The sequence below is a fragment of the Pan troglodytes genome, chromosome 8, assembly GCF_028858775.2.
Source record: "Pan troglodytes isolate AG18354 chromosome 8, NHGRI_mPanTro3-v2.0_pri, whole genome shotgun sequence".
Classification (NCBI taxonomy): Eukaryota; Metazoa; Chordata; class Mammalia; order Primates; family Hominidae; genus Pan; species Pan troglodytes.
In genome coordinates this window covers 114842561-114861077 of record NC_072406.2, presented here as the reverse complement: position 1 = coordinate 114861077, position 18517 = coordinate 114842561, and the positions used below count along the sequence as shown (strand labels likewise).

At 45.8% G+C, this 18517-nt stretch overlaps 1 protein-coding gene across 1 annotated transcript in view; it reads right to left on the bottom strand.

Annotated features, from left to right (window-relative positions):
- WBP1L (WW domain binding protein 1 like) overlaps positions 1 to 18517 on the bottom strand; it is a 75202-nt gene extending 56685 nt beyond the window's left edge. Inside the window, exon 1 of the mRNA XM_016919256.4 lies at positions 18300 to 18517. Coding sequence (XP_016774745.3) covers positions 18300 to 18389 — 90 coding nt within the window. The 5' untranslated portion in view covers positions 18390 to 18517. The remainder of the gene's footprint in view (positions 1 to 18299) is intronic.

The window sequence follows — 18517 nt, the reverse complement described above, 5'->3', positions numbered from 1 at the left end:
TATTCTTAGATCTTATTTAAATTCTCAAGTGCAAGATCCTATCCTACAACATTAAGGGATTATTGTCAAGTTTTCTGGGTATGCTATGGGATGACTAATGTTGAGGAACATTGTTATCTTTCAGAGATTCATTTTTTATTTATTTTTACTTCTTCATTTTTTGAGACAGGGTCACCCAGGCTGGAGTGGTGCGACCACTAAAAGATGGCCAGCTGTAGCGGCTCCTGTCTGTAATCTTAGCACTTTGGGAAGCTGAGGTGGGAAGAATGCTTGAGGCCAGGAGTTCTAGACCAACGTAAGCAACATAGGGAGACTCCGCCTCTATAAAAAAATTGTTTTAAAAATTAGCTAGATGTGGTGGCACACACTTGCAGTCCCAGCTACTGCAGAGGTTAAGGTAGGGGGATTGCTTGAGCTCAGGAGTTTGAGGCTACAGTGAGCTGTGATCACGCCACTGCACTCCAGCCTGGGCAACAGCAAGACACTGTCCCTAAAAAATTAAACATTAAAGGCCTGGCGCAGTGGCTCACACTTATAATCCCAGCACTTTCAGAGGCCGAGGTGGGTGGATCACCTGAAATCTGGAGTTCGAGACAAGCCTGGCCAACATGGTGAAACCCCGTCTCTACTAAAAATACAAAAAATTAGGCCGAGGTGGGTGTATCACAAGATCAGGAAATTGAGACCATCCTGGCTAACACAGTTAAACCCTGTCTCCACTAAAAATACAAAAAATTAGCTGGGCGTGGTGGAAGGTGCCTGTAATCCCAGCTACTCAGAAGGCTGAGGCAGGAGACTCACTTGAACCTGGGAGGCGGAGGTTGCAATGAGCCAAGATTGTACCATTGCACTCCAGCCTGGGCAACAAGAGTGAAACTCCGTCTCAAAAAAAGAAAAAATTAAACATAAAAAAATTTAAGGCTGAGTGTAGTGGCTCACGCCTGTAATCCCAGCACTTTGGGAGGCCGAGGCAGGCAGATTGCCTGAGGTCAGGAGTTCCAGACCAGCCTGGTCAACACAGGAAAACCCCATCTCTACTAAAAATACAAAAATTAGCCAGGCATGGTGGTAGGTGCCTGTAATCCCAGCTACTCGAGAGGCTGAGGCAGGAGAATCACTGGAACCCAGGAGGTAGAGGCTGCAGTGAGCCAAGATCGCGCCACTGCACTCCAGCCTGGGCAGCAGAGTGAGACTCCGTCTCAAAAAAAAGAAAAGAAAAGAAAGAAAAAAAAAAAAACAGCCTGGCCAACATGGTGAAACCCTGTCTCTACCAAAAAACACAAAAAATTAAAAAATAAAAAAAAATTAGCCAGGTGTGGTGGCACACACTTGTATTCCCAGCTACTAAGGAAGCTGAGGAAGGAGAATCACTTGAACTCGGGAGGCAGAGGTTGCAATGAGCTGAGATTGTGCCACTGCACTCCAGCCCAGATGACAGAGACTCCATCTCAAAAAAAAGTGGGGGCAAAACAGAATGGGAGAAAACATTTGCAATTTATATATTGGATAAAAGATTCATATAGATGTCCTAACTGTGTGACTGTTCAGAAGCTGAACTGTAAGCATATGCACTAAGACTCCCCAGACGAGCGGGGAGCCTTCTCTGACCACATGGGCCTCTTATCACAGAATGGCTGGCCTCAGAGCAGTCTCTGGGCAATGCTGATAGAAATAAGGAAGACTCGGCCAGGCGCGGTGGCTCACGCCTGTAATCCCAGCACTTTTGGAGGCTGAGGCAGGCGATCACCTGAGCTCAGGAGTTCGAGACTAGCCTGACCAACATAGAGAAACCCCGTCTCTACTAACAATACAAAATTAGCAGGGCGTGGTGGTGCATGCCCGTAATCCCAGCTACTCGGAAGGCTGAGGCAAGAGAATCGCTTGAACCCGGGAGGCGGAGGTTGAGTTGAGCCAAGATCGTGCCATTGCACTCCAGCCTGGGCTACAAGAGCAAAACTCCACCTCAAAAAAAAAGAAAGAAAGAAAGAAGAAAGAAAGAAAGAAAGAAAGAAAGAAAGAAAGAAAGAAAGAAAGAAAGAAAGAAAGAAAGAAAGAAAGAGAGAGAGAGAAAGAAAGAAGGAAAGAAAGAAAGAAAGAAACAAGGAAGGCTCAGAGAGGTTAAGTGGCCCAGGGTCACAAGACTAGGCGGGAACATAGCCAGGTCTGGAAATGCCAGAGCCCTGACCGAGCCCAGTTTAAAAGAAAATCTCACCCTGGGCATCACTCACTGGGAAGAGCTCTGGCCCCCGAGTTAGATAAGGGTAAATGGACAAAGGATTGAATAGAAATTTCTCCAAGGAAGATACACAAATGGCCAATAAGAACAGGAAAAAAATTTGATATTACTAGTCATTAGGGAAATGCAAATCAAAATCACAGCGAGAAACTACTTCACACCCACTAGCATGGCTGTAATTAAAAAGGCAGACCATAACAAGTGTTGGAGAAATTGGAACTCTCATACATTGCTGGTGGGGGTGTAAAATGGTGCAGCTGCTTCAGAAAAGTCTGGAAGTCTCTCAAAAAGTTAAACATAGCATTACCAAATAACCCAGCAATTCCACTACTAGGTATATACCCAAGATAATTAAAAACAAGTCCACATAAAAACTTGTACATCAAGCCAGGCAGAGTGGCATGTGCCTGTAGTTGCAGCTACTCAGGAGGCTGAGGCAGGAGGATTCACTTGAGCCTGGGAGTTGGAGGCTGTAGTGAGCTATGATCTTGCCTGTGAATAGCTTACTCCCCAGCCTGGGCAATATAGTAAGACCCCCATCTCTACAACAAACAAACAAAAAAACTTGTACACCAACGTTCACAGCAGCATTATTCATAATAGTCCCAAACTGGAAACAGCTCAAAAGTTCATCAATTGATGAATAAATAAAATGGAGTATATCTATAAAATGGAGTATTAATTTGTAGGCCAAAGAGTACCCAGGTGCCAAGGCAAGAGACTGAAGGCATAAACTGTTTCAGCATAATAAAGAAAACAGAATAAGAATAGTCATAATACAAATTAGATACAGAGATGATCATGGACAATTATCAATCATTATTATAAACATTATTAATCATTAGCTTTTAATGTTACTTTTTGTTGCATTACTAATATAAATAACCTAGGAATAACCGGCAGGTATAGGGTCAGGTGCTGAAGGGACATTGTGAGAAGTGACCTAGAAGGCAAGAGGTGAGCCTTCTGTCACGCCCGCATAAGGGCCACTTGAGGGCTCCTTGGTCAAGCGGTAACGCCAGTGTCTGGGAAGGCACCCGTTACTTAGCAGACCGCGAAAGGGAGTCTCCTTTCCTTGGAGGAGTCAGGGAACACTCTGCTCCACCAGCTTCTTGTGGAAGGCTGGATATTATCCAGGCCTGCCCACAGTCATCCGGAGTCCTAAACCCCTCCCTGCGGTGCTGTGCTTCAGTGGTCACGCTCCTTGTCCACTTTCATGCTCCTCCTGTACTCCTGGTTCCTCTTTGAAGTTCGTAGTAGATAGCGGTAGAAGAAATAGTGAAAGTCTTAAAGTCTTTGATCTTTTCTTTGTAAGTGCAGAGAAGAAAACGCTGACGTATGCTGCCTTCTCTCTCTGCTCTGGCTACCTAAAAGGAAGGGCCCCCTATCCTGTAAGCACGTGACCTGCTTCACCTTGTCAACCACTTAGAAGACTGACCCTCCTTACCCTGCCCCCTTGTCTTGTATGCAATAAATCTCAGCAAGCCCAGCTGCTCGGGGCCACTACCGGTCTCTGCATCTTGATGGTAGTGGTCCCCCAGGCCCAGCTGCTTTCTCTTTATCTCTTTGTCTTGTGTCTTTATTTATTACAATCTCTCGTCTCCGCACACAGGGAGAACACCCGCTAAGCCCCATAGGGCTGGACCTACATTAATTGACCATAAAAAGGTATGAAGTATTGATACGTGCTACAACATGGATGAACCTTGAAAACATGCTAAGTAAAGAAAACCAGTCATAAAAGACCACATGGTGTATGGTTCCATTCATATGAAATGTCCAGAATAGATAAATCCATAAAAACAGGAAGTAGATTAGTGGTTGCCAGGGACTGGAGGGAAGAAAATAAGGGGAATGAATGTTAATGGCTATAAGGCTTCTTTTTGGAGTGATGAAAATAGTCTAAAATTAAGATAGCGGTGATGGTGGCTCACCTTGTGGATATATTAAAAACCACTTAATTATACCCTTGAAAATGGTGAATGTTATGGTCTGTGAATTAGATCTTAATAAAACTGTTACTAAAAAAAAAAAGGGCTGCACATGGTGGCTCACGCCTGTAATCCCAGTACTTTGGGAGGCCGAGGCGGGTGGATCACATGAGGTGAGGAGTTCGAGACCAGTCTGGCCAACATGGGGAAACCCCGTCTCTACTAAAAATACAAAAATTAGCCAGGCGTGGTAGCGGGCGCCTGTAGTCCCAGCTACTCAGGAGGCTGAGGCAGGGGAATTGCCTGAACCTGGGAGGCGGAGGTTACAGTGAGCCGAGATCGTGCCATTGCACTTCAGCCTGGGTGACAGAGTGAGACTCTGTCTCAAAAAAAAAAAAAAAAAAGCGGGGGGAGGGCAGGTACAGTGGCTCATGCTGTAATCCCAGCACTTTGGGAGGCCGAGGCAGGAGGATCACTGGAGGTCAGGAGTTCAAGACCAGCTTGGTCAACATGGTGAAACCCAGTCTGTACTAAAAATACAAATATTAGCTGGGCATAATGGTGCACGCCTATAGTCCCAGCTACTAAGGAGGCTGAGGTGGGATGATCGCTAGAACTCAGGAGATCAGGCTGCCATGAACTATGATCGTGCCACTGCACTCCAGCCTGGGTGACACAGGGAGAGCTTGTATCAAAAAAAAAAAAAAAAAAGGGCTCAGAAACCATCTTCCCCTGAGAACAGGAAGTGCCAAATGGAGGTTGGGGACAGAAGTCAAGGATCCCCCTCACTGCAGCACAGTACTGTGTACGAGAGCAGACAGAGCCACATGTGGTCTAGCCCTGTGGTCAAGATGGGTGACGACCCCCATACTTGACAAACAGCGCCCATCCGCCTTGGCGGTGACCCCATCACTCTTCTCACTCAAGGGCACGATGATGTGCAAACAAGAATAATAGTATCGCTGGGTGCGGTGACTTGTGCCTGTAATCCCAGCTACTTGGGATGCTGAGGCAGAAGCACTTGAGGCCAGGAATTCAAGACCAGCCTGGGGAACATAGCAAGACCCTGTCTCTATAAAAAATTTAAAAATTGGGCTGGGCGTGGTGGCTCACATCTGTAATCCCAGCACTTTGGGAGGCTAAGATGGATGGATCATTGAGGACAGGAGTTTGAGACCAGCCTGACCAACATGGCAAAACCTTGTCTCTATTAAAAATACAAAAAAATTAGCTAGGTGTGGTGGCAAACGTTGGTAATCCCAGCTACTCATGGGGCTGAGGCCTGAGAATTGTTTAAACCCAGGAGGCAGAGACTGCAGTGAGTTGAGATTATGCCACTGCACTCCAGCCTGGGCAACAGATCGAGACTCTGTCTCAAAGATACAGAGACTCGCTCTGTTGCCCAGGCTGGTCTCGAACTCCTGGGCTCAAGCGATCTGCCCACCTCAGTCTCCCAAAGTACTGGGATTACAGGCGTGAGCCAGTGGACCCGGCCTGCAGATCCTATTGATGCGAATGTAAACTGATACAACCATACCGGAGAACAACGTGGCACTACCTACTCCAGCCTTTAAATGTGCATACCCTATAACCACACAATCCTCAGTTCCACTTTTAGGAATCTAGCACCATTGCAAAAAGAAATAAGTACAACAATGTTCAACGTAGCACTGTGTGAAATGGCAAAAACTCCATTAACAATGGAGAAGTGTTTAAATAAATCACGGTATAAAGCAACAGAGTACAGGTATTTTAAGAAATCAGAGGAGTATCTACAATATGGAAATTAGTCCACAGTATATTAAGGTTTAAAAAAAATGCATCTTGTGAAATGCTACATTACAAATGATCCCTTCCCCCCACCACCCCCCTGAGACAGAGTCTTGCTCTGTCACCCAGGCTGGAGTGTGGAGGCACGATCTTGGCTCACTGCAACCTCTGCTTCCCGGGTTCAAGTGATTCTCCTGCCTCAGCCTCTTCAGTAGCTAGGACTACAGCCATGTGCCACCATGCCTGGCTAATTTTTGTACTTTTAGTAGAGACGAGGTTTCACATGTTGGCCAGGCTGGTCTCGAACTCCTGACCTCGTGATCCACCCGCCTTGGCCTCCCAAAGTGCTGGGATTACAGGCATGAGCCACCACGCATGGCCACATTTTTGTTTTTAAAACAAATAAAGAACCCTACCCGTACCAAACAATGTTATGGTTCTCTATATATAGACTATATATAGATATATGGTCGTCTATATCTAGCCACTGCACTCTAGCCTGAGCCATAGGCCATCTTGGCTCGCTGCAAGCTCTGCCTCCCGGGTTCATGCCATTCTCCTGCCTCAGCCTCCCGAGTAGCTGGGACTACAGGCACCCACCACCACGCCCGGCTAATTTTTTGTATTTTTACTAGATACGGGGTTTCACCATGTTAGCCAGGATGGTCTCGATCTCCTGACCTCGTGATCCACCTGCCTTGGCCTCCCAAAGTGCTGGAATTACAGGCATGAGCCACCACGCCCGGCCAACATTTTAAAATCTATTATTTAACATTGTTATGAGCATGTGTTGTTTTTGTGTCATTTAAAAAGAATGTAGGCTGGGCATAGTGGCTCACACCTGTAATCCCAGCACTCTGGGAGGCCAAGACGGGCAGATCACTTGAGCTCAGGAGTTCAAGACCAGCCTGGCCAACATGGTGAAATCCCGATCTCTAATAAAAATACAAAAATTAGCCAGGCATAGTAGTGTGTGCCTGTAATCCCAGCTACTCAGGGAGCTGAGGCAGGAGAATCACTTGTACCCAGGAGGCGGAGGTTGCAGTAAGCCAAGATTGTACCACTGCACTCCAGCCTGGGCAATGGAGCAAAACTCCATCTCAAATAAAAAGTAATAGTCCTAGCTACTCAGGAGGCTAAGGCAGAAGGAACACTTGAGGCCAGGGATTCAAAGCTGCCGTGCACTATGACTATGCCTGTGAATCACCACTGTACTCCAACCTGGGCAACATAGCAAGACCCTACCTCTACAAAAAATAAAACAAGGCCAGGTGCGGTGGCTCACACCTGTAATCCCAGCACTTTGGGAAGCTGAGGCAGGTGGATCACAAGGTCAGGAGTTCAAGACCAGCCTGGCCAACATGGTGAAACCCGTCTCTAGTTAAAATACAAAAATTAGCTGGGCATGGTGGTGCGCACCTGTAATCCCAACTACTGGGGAGGCTGAGGCAGGAGAATGGCTTGAACCCAGGAGGCGGAGGTTGCAGTGAGCCAAGGTCGTGCCAATGCACTCCACCCTGGGCGACAGAGCGAGACTTCATCTCAAAAAAAAAGGTGAAAGGTATTTTAAAGCTGGGTGACAGACCAAGATTCCATCTCAAAAAATAAATAAATAAATAAATAAAAGAAAATTAGCTGGACACTGTAGTGTGTGCCTGTAGTCCTAGCTACTTGGGAGGCAGAGGCAGGAGAATCGCTTTAGCCCAGGAGTTCGAAGCTGCAGTGAGCTATGATTGTGCCACTGTACTCCAGCCTGGGCAGCATAGCGAGACCCTGACGCTAAAAAACAAAAACAAAAAATGTAAAAAGGGGCCTGCCGCAGTGTCTCATGCCTGTAAGCCCAGCACTTTGGGAGGTCAAGGCAGGTGGATTACGTCAGGAGTTCGAGACCAGCCTGGCCAACATAGTGAAACCCCATCTCTACTAAAATACAAAAATTAGCCAGGCATGGTGGCACATGCCTGTAGTCCCAGCCACTCGGGAGGCTGAGGCAGGAGAATCACTTGAACCTGGGAGGCGGAGGTTGCAGTGAGCTGAGATCGCACCGCTGCACTCCAGCTTGGGCAACAGAGCAAGACTTCATCTCCAAAAAAAAGGTGAAAGGTATTTTAAAGCTCAAAGAAAAGCAGCAATCAGCTCTAAGGAAGAAAAATGGAAAGTCAGCCATAGTGCCAAATCATACTGGGGTAGGTTTTATGCTCCTTACCCCCTCCCAAATGTAGCAAAGGGATTTGCAAAACTTAAAGACAAATTATCCAGAGAAAAAGAAAGGAGTAAGCAGGATGAACTCACACTATTCAATTCTGCATTTAAGTTCCAAAGAGTTACAATATTCCAACATCCTGGTGTAGAAAGCCAAATAGTAATTTCTTCTCCCAAATGAACTACTAAGAGAGAAAAATATTTAAATCTGATCAATAAACTAAGCTGTGGTTTTTTCCCTTGTTGTTTCTGTGTTTGATGAAACTGCCAGGTGGAATTTTAAATGAGGAAAATAGGAAATGGCAAACCAAAAAGTAACATGTAGAATTTTGAAAAATACGAATATTTTCTCCATGAATGCATGCCTCTGATCTGAAAGAATGTGTAATAAAAGTGTTACAACATAACATTTGTCTTGCTAGATATTTAAAAATCAAAACAGACATGTTTTTGTAACTCTCCATTCTAGGACCCACCCTTCCAAGCCACAGATATTCTTGTAACATCTTACATTTATTTTTACCTCTTCCAAAAATGTTTAAGTTAAATTATTTTAAACACCTGAGATCTTGAATCAAAACTTAGCTTTGGCACTGTGAAGACGACAGCACCAGGAGCAGAAGAAAAACAACTCCTCTGATTTCCCACAGAAGAAAGTGTGGAAAGGAGAAAACCAAAAGTAAATAAATCAGAGCTATGGGAATGTAACTGAGTAAGCAAGCATATCCCAAAAACCCAGACCATGCAAGACGGGTGATCTACAAGTCTGAGAGGATGACCTACTTAATCCCCAGATCAGGAAAGCTCAGAATTGTATCAACAAGCCTTAAAATTCAATAGGATGGGATTTGTTTCCCCCTTCTTGACCTCCCAGGTTGCAATGTTCTGGATTTACTTGTGTTTCTTTGTGGTTTCCACATAGCATGCAGTTTTCAGGCCAGACTTTGCTCCACCTAGTGGAACTGAAAAGGATGTTTCAAAAGGGAGGTGCCCACAGACCAGACCTCAGCCTGTCTACTGTATGCCACCAAGGAGAGAAGCCACCAAGACCCTCTGTTGCTGTAGCGTGTGCCTGTAGTCCTAGCTACTTGAGAGGCGGAGGCAGGATAATCCATCACTCAGTGGCTGCTCTTACTGGCTGTGCAGTTACAGTGGGATCAGCGGCCCCAGCGGTGTCCATGAATGGGGTAGTAGGAGCAAGGAACCAACCCAAGCCATTCTACCACCTGGAACCTGATGATCTCCCAAGTGTTAGTCCTAATAGCTGATGGCAGGAAAGCAAGAGGTCCTCTCAAGGGTATGGGTGGACAGGCATTCAAAAGACAGGTGAAGTTTTGAATCCAAAGCCATGCAAGATACCCATGACAACAACAAAGACCCGACGGCTCAAACATCCACAGATGAGCTGCCTCTTGGGGGCCTTAAAAGAGCACTCTCCTCAAGACACAGCCACCCTGAGGTCCAGGACACTTAGCTTCTCTTGTGACAGACCCTGAGAACACCTAATGATTTCCACAGGCTAAGCGTGCGTGAGAGCAAACCAACATTCCTGAGGCCAAAAATCAGAGTAGAGCCAGGACTTGGAATGGGGAAAGGAAAAAGTTCTAAGAACATGACTCAGTTCAGATTGGTTGCAGGACTATGGAGGACACAGAAAATAACTGACCATCAGGCTTTCACTGGGAGCAAAGCAAATCATGTTCTTAAAATAAAACCACAGAGCAGATCAAAGCAAGAGGAAAGAAAGTTCAAGATGGGGTAAATAAGGGAGGCTCACCTGCTTACTGAATCACAAATCAAAAAAACGTGTTTTCAAAATGTTTGATGTTGGCTGACAAGACAGAGCTGACTGACCACATACATCAACAAACCTGAAAGGCAGTGAGATTCGGCATATCAAAGCTTCAAGTCCCACCGAAAACTCGCTGTCCAAGGTTATTTCATACACTTCACAATGCTATGTTGTTCTTGCAAGAAGGCTGACCCCAAGCTCTGCAATAATGAACAGGACCTGGTAAGGCCACAGCAGGTCCCACTAAGCCAGGATTTCTCCACCTTGGCACCATTGACATTCTGGGCTGGAAAAGTCTTTGTCGTGGGGGGCTGTCCTGAGCATTCCAGGATGCTAAGCAGCATCCCTGGCCTCCACTCACTAGATACCAGTGGCACTCCCAAGCTGTGACAGTGACTAATGTCCTCTGGAAGGACAAAATTCTCCCCAAACCTAAATTCAGACATAGAACAGAATAAAGAAAGTCACTTGCAAAATCTCCAGATCTCAGTTCCTGAAGTTAGTCTGGGAGTTGACACTAACTTACAAACCATAATACACTCTGAGGACTGCCAATAGCAATAATGGTGATAATTATTATTATACTTATTAATCATTGAATATATTCCAAGAGCTTTACATATATTATGTCTTTTCACCTCATGACAACCCCATACTAGTACAATTCCCATTTTATAGATGAGGAAGCTGAGGCACAAAGAGGTTATGTAACTTGCTCAAGGACAGTATCAAATTTGGAACTCAGGTGGTCTGACCCCAGAGCTCATGACATGACCACTAGGTTTGACTGTACCAAATCCCTACTCTGGAAAGTTGTTAGATCAGTATCCTCCAATATGTAGTCACTATCTACATACAGCTATTTAGTTTAAATTATTTTAAGTAAATATCACATTGGCCAGGTGTGGTGGCTCACACCTGTAATCCCAACACTTTGAGAGGCCAAGGCGAGCAGATCGCTTGTGCCCAGGAGTTCAAGACCAGCCTGGCCAACGTGGTGAAACTCCATCTCTACAAAAAATACAAAAATTAACTGGGTGTGGGTGCGCACCTGTAGCTCCAGCTACTAGGAGGGCTGAGATACGAGGTTTGCTTGAGGTGGAGATTGCAGTGAGCTGAGATTGCACCACTGCACTTCAGCCTGGGCAACAGAGGGAGATCGTGTCTCAAAAAAAAAAAAAAGAAAAGAAAAAAGAAAACCTTGATTGGGCGCAGTGGCACACACCTGTAATCTCAGCACTTTGGGAGGCCAAGTTGGGCAGATCGCCTGAGGTCAGGAGTTCGAGAACAGCCTGGCCAACATGGCAAAACCCCATCTCTACTAAAAAATACAAAAGTTAGCTAGGCATGGTGGTGCATACCTGTAGTCCCAGCTACTCAGGAGGCTGAGACAGGAGAATCACTTGAACCCAGGAGGCAGAGGTTGCAGTGAGCCAAGATCACACCACTGCACTCCAGCCTGGGCGACAGAGTGAGACTCTGTCTCAAAAAAAGAAAGGAAAACCTTATGGTAAGTGAAATAAGCCACAAAAGACCACATAGTGTACCATTCACTTTATATGAAATGTCTAGAACAGGCAAATCCATAGGAATGGCAAGTAGATCAGTGGTCACTAAGGGATGGAAGAAAAGGGGCTAGGAAGGGAAGTGACTGCTAATGGCTATGGGGTTTCTTTCTGGGGTAAAGAAAATATGCTAAAATTGGGCCGGGCGTGGTGGCTCACACCTGTAATTCTAGAACTTTGGGAGGCTGAGGCGGGCGGATCACGAGGTCAGGAGATCGAGACCATCCTGGCTAACACAGTGAAACCCCGTCTGTACTAAAAATACAAAAAATTAGCCGGGTGTGGTGGTGGGCACCTGTAGTCCCAGCTACTCAGGAGGCTGAGGCAGGAGAAGCGCTTGAACTCTGGAGGCGGAGGTTGCACTCCAACCTGGGTGACGGAGCAAGACACCGTTTCAAAAGAAAAAAAAAAGAAAATATGCTAAAATTAGCACTGATAGTCACAAATTCTGTGACTATACTGAAACACCAATTTATGTATACTTTAAAAGGGTGAATTTTTTTGGCATGTAAATTACCTCAATAAAGTTTTTTTTTTCTTTTTTTGAGACAGGGTCTCACTCTATCGCCCAGACTGGAGTGCAGTGGCGTGATCTAGGCTCGCTGCAACCTCTGCCTATGGGGCTCAAGCGATTCTCCTGCCTCAGCCTCCTGAGTAGCTGGGATTACAGGTGCACGCTAATTTTTCTATTTTTGGTAGAGGTGAGGTTTCACCATGTTGGCCACGCTGGTCTAGAACTCCTGACCTCAAATGATCCACCCGCCTCGGCCTCCCAAAGTGCTGGGATTACAGGTGTGAACCACTGCGCCTGACCTGATTATATCTCAATAAAGTTGATATAAAAAATTAAATATGGGCAGCCAGGCGTGGTCGCTAACGCCTGTAATCCCAACACTTTGAGAGGCCAAGGCGGGCAGATCATCTGAGGTCAGGAGTTTGAGACCAGCCTGGCCAACATGGTGAAACCCCGTATCTACAAAAAAAAATACAAAAAAAATTACCCAGGCATGGTGGCAGTGCTTGTAATCCCAGCTATTTGGGAGGCTGAGGCATGAGAATCCCTTGAACCCGGGAGTCAGAGGTGGCAGTGAGCCAAGACTGCACCATTGCACTCCAGTCTGGGCAACAAGAATGAAACTCCATCTCAAAAAATAAATAAATAAATAAATAAATATGGAGGGCCAGGAACAGTGGCTCACGCCTGCAATCTCAGCACTTTGGGAGGCTGAGGCAGGAAAATCACTTGAGCCAAGGAGTTCAAGACCAGACTGGGCAATATAGTGAGACTTCCGCTCTATAAAAAAATTTTTTTAATTAACAAAAATTAGGCCAGGCATGGTGGCTCACGCCTGTAATCCAAACACTTTGGGAGGCCAAGGTGGAAGGATCACTTGAGCCCAAGGAGTTCTAGACCCACCTGGGCAACATGGTGAGACACCCATCTCTACTTAAAAAAAAATTTTTTTATTAGAAAGAAAAAAAATTAAATATAGGGCCAGGTGTGGTGGCATGCACCAACAATCCTAGCTCCTTGGGAGGCTGAGGCGGAAGGATCGCTTGAGCCCAGGAGTTCAAAGCTGCAGTGAGCTACGACTACACCACTGCATTCCAGCAACAGAAACCCTATGGGCAACAGAGCAAGATTCTGTCTCTAAAAAATAAAAATATGTAAATAAACAAATATGTTTCAAAATTAAATATGTTTCAAAATTCAGTTCCTCAGTTATCCTAGCCACATTTCAAATGCTCAGCAGCCACCTGGCTAAGTGGCTACTGAATTGGACGGCACAGAGAGAGATCATTTCCAGCATCACAGAAGGTTCTACTGGATGGTGCAGCCTTAGATGAATGGATGAAAGGCCTCCTGACCATGTGACAACAGCCTCTCTTTCGAGCCTCCCCCACTTCCACACTCCTCTACACATCCACATACAAAGCTTCTGCCACAGAGTACATGTCACCTCCAAACACACTCTCCATTTTCATTCTTCCACACTGGAATCCATTTTTCCCCTTCCTGGTCCATACTCTACCCATCCTTATCAACCTTTAAAGTCCTGAACAAATGCTTTTTCATTAATGAAGTCCTTCTTAGCACCCCATCTTCCTCTTGCCCTAGCAGAATCAGTTGCGCTGACAGTCCTTTGTTTGTACTTCCATTTCAGCAAAACCTCTGGATTACAATTCACTGTGTGCGCTATCTGTCCTTGCCACAAGATTTCCAGCTCCTGGGGAACAGGGATTCCATACTCATTTGATGGTTCCCAGGGCCTAGCAATAATAGCCTGCTGCAAAGAGTAGACATTTCAGTAAATGTCCATTCTTTGATGCCTACTGAATTCCACTGAAAGAGTTTGCAGAAACTCAAGGTGCTGATTTTACACTTTGGTACATCAAACGCACTAAGAAGGTGAGGTAAAAGGGATTAGAATCTGGAAGTCTCGAATCCCACTATTGTATAAGGAGGAATGATGGTGATGGCATTGAAATACCATTTGTAAGAAAGGAGAATGGAGTAGGGCTTCCAGACTGAAAACTGGGAATGGAGGTGAGTAAAGGTAAGGTGGGAACCAAAGGGTATACCATTGAGGGTGAGGTGGGAAAAAATAGCAGGAACTGAGGCACCCATCCAGCTCAAAGTTTTTTTTTGTTTGTTTGTTTGTTTTTTTTTTGAGACAGAGTCTCGCTCTGTTGCCCAGGCTGGAGAGTGCAGTGGCACGACCTCGGCTCACTGCAAGCTCTGCCTCCCAGGTTCACGCCATTCTCCTGCCTCAGCCTCCCGAGTAGCTGGGACTACAGGTGCCCACCACCATACCCGGCTAATTTTTTGTATTTTTAGTAGAGACGGGGTTTCACTGTGTCAGCCAGGATGGTCTCAATCTCCTGATCTCGTGATCCGCCTGCCTCGGCCTCCCAAAGTGCTGGGATTACAGGTGTGAGCCACCATGCCCGGCCCAGCTCAAAGTTTTAAGCCTGGCAAAGGAAAGGTAAGGACTGCATCTCTAGAGATTTGTCCCTAAACCACTGGCTGAGTTACCCTATTAAAAAAAGACATTTCTACCAAAACTTTCTTTTAAATAACATAGTCAAATATTCTGTTTAGGCTGGGCACAGTGGCTCATGCCTGTAATCCCAACACTCTGGGAGGCTGAGATGGGCAGATCGCTTGAGCCCAGGAGTTCGCAACCGGCCTGGGCAACATGGCGAAACCCCATCTCTACAGAAAAATACAAAAATTAGCAGGGCGTGGTGGCATGCACCTGTAGTCCCAGTTACTCAGGAGGCTGAGGTAGGAGGCTGAGGTGGGAGGCTCACTTGAGCCTGGGAGGTCGAGGCTGCAGTGATCCAAGATCACATCACACCACTGCACTCCAGCCTGGGCAACAGAGTGAGATCCTGTCTCAAAAACAAAACAAAAACAACAACAACAAAAACAAACATTCTGGTTAAATCTAAACAACCAAAAGAAACTCTATGTATCTCAATGATAATTTAACTGGAGGAAACAAACGCCAAGGCTGTCGGAGCCTTACTATTTGGAGCGTCTACTGTTTTCTCATTCTTTTTTTTTTTTTTTTTTTTTTTTGAGACAGAGTCTCGCTCTGTCACCAGGCTAGAGTGCAGTGGCATGATCTTGGCTCACCACAACCTCTACCTCCCACGTTCAAGCGATTCTTCTGCCTCAGCCTCCCGAGTAGCTGAGACTACAGGTGTGCCACCATGCCTGGCTAATTTTTGTATTTTTAGTAGAGACAGGGTTTCACCATGTTGGCCAGAATGGTCTTGATCTCCTGACCTTGTGATCTGCCTGCCTTGGCCTCCCAAAGTGCTGGGATTACAGGGGTGAGCCACCATGCCCAGCCTTTTTCATTCTTTATAGATTTAAGGATTCACGTCTGTGAGTTGTAATGTCATAACCTGTAGGAGAGTTAAGTCTAAGTTCCTAACCACAGAATGAACTAGCTGATGAACTTTCCAGGGCCTGCCTGCATAAACAAGAAATGGCTGTTTCAGTGCAGAGCTGGTAACAGGGAAAGCAAGTTGCCTAGTATCATTTATTTCTGATGGTAAATGTGTATGTAAAAAAAAGATTGTGCATGTAAAAAAAAAGATTGTATTGTAAGTAGATCAATTTTGTGGGAGAAATGCAATAAGGTACCAATACCATTATTCGATACAGAATGAGTATAGTAAGTCCTCCTGAATTCAAAGTTAGCTGGACTTCATTGTTGAATTAAGGACAGTGGGTACTTAAAGTATGCCCTGTGCCAAAATGGCCTTGGGATTTTTTTTTCCTTACTGATTTGTACAAGCAACCCCTTCCCCCACCCCCCAAAAAAAACCCAAAAAAATACACTGACTAAATTGCGGTGGATTCAGAGTTAATAATTATATAGTAACTTGCATTCCGAAGGTTAAAATTCAAAACAGAAATCTCACTATAGATATCTAGTACTCCCAGACAGAAAGAGACAGGAGTATAAGGTGGGGGATGGAATTGTATAGGGAGCGTCAGGAGTGAGGGTATGTGGGGGCTGGTTAGGAAGAGGGCCACTGCTCATTACGAAAACTTTCCCTTCTCTGCAGGAATTGTAACCGTGTAACAGCTGTTGGTCAGTGATAGCATTCATCCAAATGGAACAAAGTACAAAAGACACCTGTCCCCAAAATTAAGTATTAGAAGTGCCACAGATATAAGAAAGCAGCCTGTGGTTTGCAAACTGCAATTAGAATATAACATTAACAATCCCCTTCCACATGTTCACAACACCTCCCAGGCTCCACGACCTGGTAGGAACCTCCACTTTCCATCATCCCCGTTGCTGAAAAAGTGGATCTAGTTCCTATCTTTGACCAGCCCATCTCCAAAGGCTCTGACATTCCTAAACCAAACCTCTACCGATGTTATTTATTGGTTACTGGGGACAGCCTTTTCAAGATACTTACAGAAACAGACATGTGCAAAGGAAAAGTAAATTCTGTATTTACTATATTCCATATTTTGTTGTCAATACCTATACTTAACTTTACCGGTCCTGAGGGCTATAACTTTTCTAGTAAACAAAAAATATATATTTCTTCTGCCAGTTTATGATTTCCACTGGAAAAACAACCCCAACAAAGGCTAAAACAGAAGGGTCCCAACCTCGAAAAGGGAATACACTGGGCTAGAAAATGAGCTACATTCCTTTCACATGGTATTTCTAGTATACACAAAACATATCCTGAGGAAAAATTAGACACTTCAATGCATAAATAAATTGTGGTTTACAGATAACAGAATGTTACTTGGTCATAAACAGGAATGAAGTACTAGTACATGCTACGATGTGGATGGGCCTTATAAACATTACGCTAAGTGAAAGGAGCCAGGCACAAAGACCACATATTGTAGGATCCCGTTTATATAAAATATCCAGAATAGATAAATCCATAGAGACTGAAAGCAGACGGGTGGTTGCCAGGGGCTGGGGGAAAAGGGAGACAGAGAGTAACTGCTTAGTAGGGACGAGGTTTTCTATTGGGGTGATGAAAATGTTTTGGAACTAGATAGAGGTGGTAGTTGCACAACATTGTAAGTGTACTAAATGCCACTGAATTGTTCACTTTAAAATGGTTTTTGTCATGTGAATTTCAACTTATTTTTTAATCAGTATTTTAAAATAGAGGATAATGGGCAAAACAAGATGTATTTGTGAAAAGGCAGCCCTAAAACTCCTAGGGAAAAGATAAGTATTTTTGCTGGCACTCAGTTTCTGCTCTTGTTCACAACACAAGTTCAAGCGCTAAGTTGTATAGACTTTGCCACTACGCTATGCGTCTATGTGTGTATGCCTTTCTGAAAAAACGGGGAAAAGAACAGAAAGTGAAGAAAAAAGAATAATAAAGCTTTGCCAAATGCAAGGAAGGAGGGGTGATTGCCCCCACTGCACCCCACCCAACTTGGCACCAGGAGTAACGCTCCCATTAGGGTTTCGAAATGCCAGCTGGAGCTGGAATCAGCACAAGCAAGCTTCTCTGCCTGGATAAAGAGCAAGCCACCCAGCAAGAAAAGCTAGGGTGCTCCATTTGCTGCCCATATTGGCATCAGAACCACCCTCTGGTCAAAAGCCCTGAGCTGGCTCAGATCAGCATCCGTGACTTGCTCTCCCAGGCCAGCCAGCCTAACAGCAAGAGCTTGTTACAGCTCAAGTGTGCTCCTCCTCCTGAGGGGTTCCACTCTGTTTCATCCCACCTGCCTTCTGAGAGTCCTCCCTCCAACCAAGTGCGCCATGGCTTACAGATTTTAAAATGGGGCCAAGTCTCTCCCAGGAACATAGTAATTTTTTTTTTAAACGTACTAAGATGCCCTCGGAACTTTCCCCAGTCCATCCTGAAAGAAATATCCTCAGGATCCCCTCCCTCACAGGCCAACTCAATAGCCTGTGTACCCCTACACACACAGACGTACATACTGCATTACTGCCTGGGACACCTGCTCCACAGAGGGACACGAATAAGGCCCACATCCTCAGCTTGGCACCGCTATCCAGCCACAGTCACCCCAGCCCACCTAACCAACCTGCCGTCTCAAACGCCCTTCACTCGCTTGGCATCATGCCTCTGCCACCTCCTTGACACCAAAACTGTCACAGGTGTCCCTCAGCTAAATACCGACGCCCCTTTAGATCCTGTCCACGCCAGGCATAGACGCCCCTCTCGGGACCCCTCAACTCTTGGCAACAACACTCCTTCAGACCCCTCCAGCCAGGCCTCGACGACCCCCAGGACCCAACATGGCCCAGACGCCCCCTCCCCCTTACCTGCGGGGGTTCAGCCCTGGCTGACAGGGGGCTGGGCAGCGCCTGGAGGAGCAGGAGCGCCATGCCACCCAGGAGCCTTCTCCTCTCCATCCCCCTCCTGCTCCTGCTCCTCCGCCACGGCGCCGCCACCTCCCTCTCCTCCTCTACCCTCTTCTTCCTTCTTCCCTTCTTTTCCTGTTTGACGCTCCCCTCCCGCTTCCGGCTCTGCTCCACCCCGC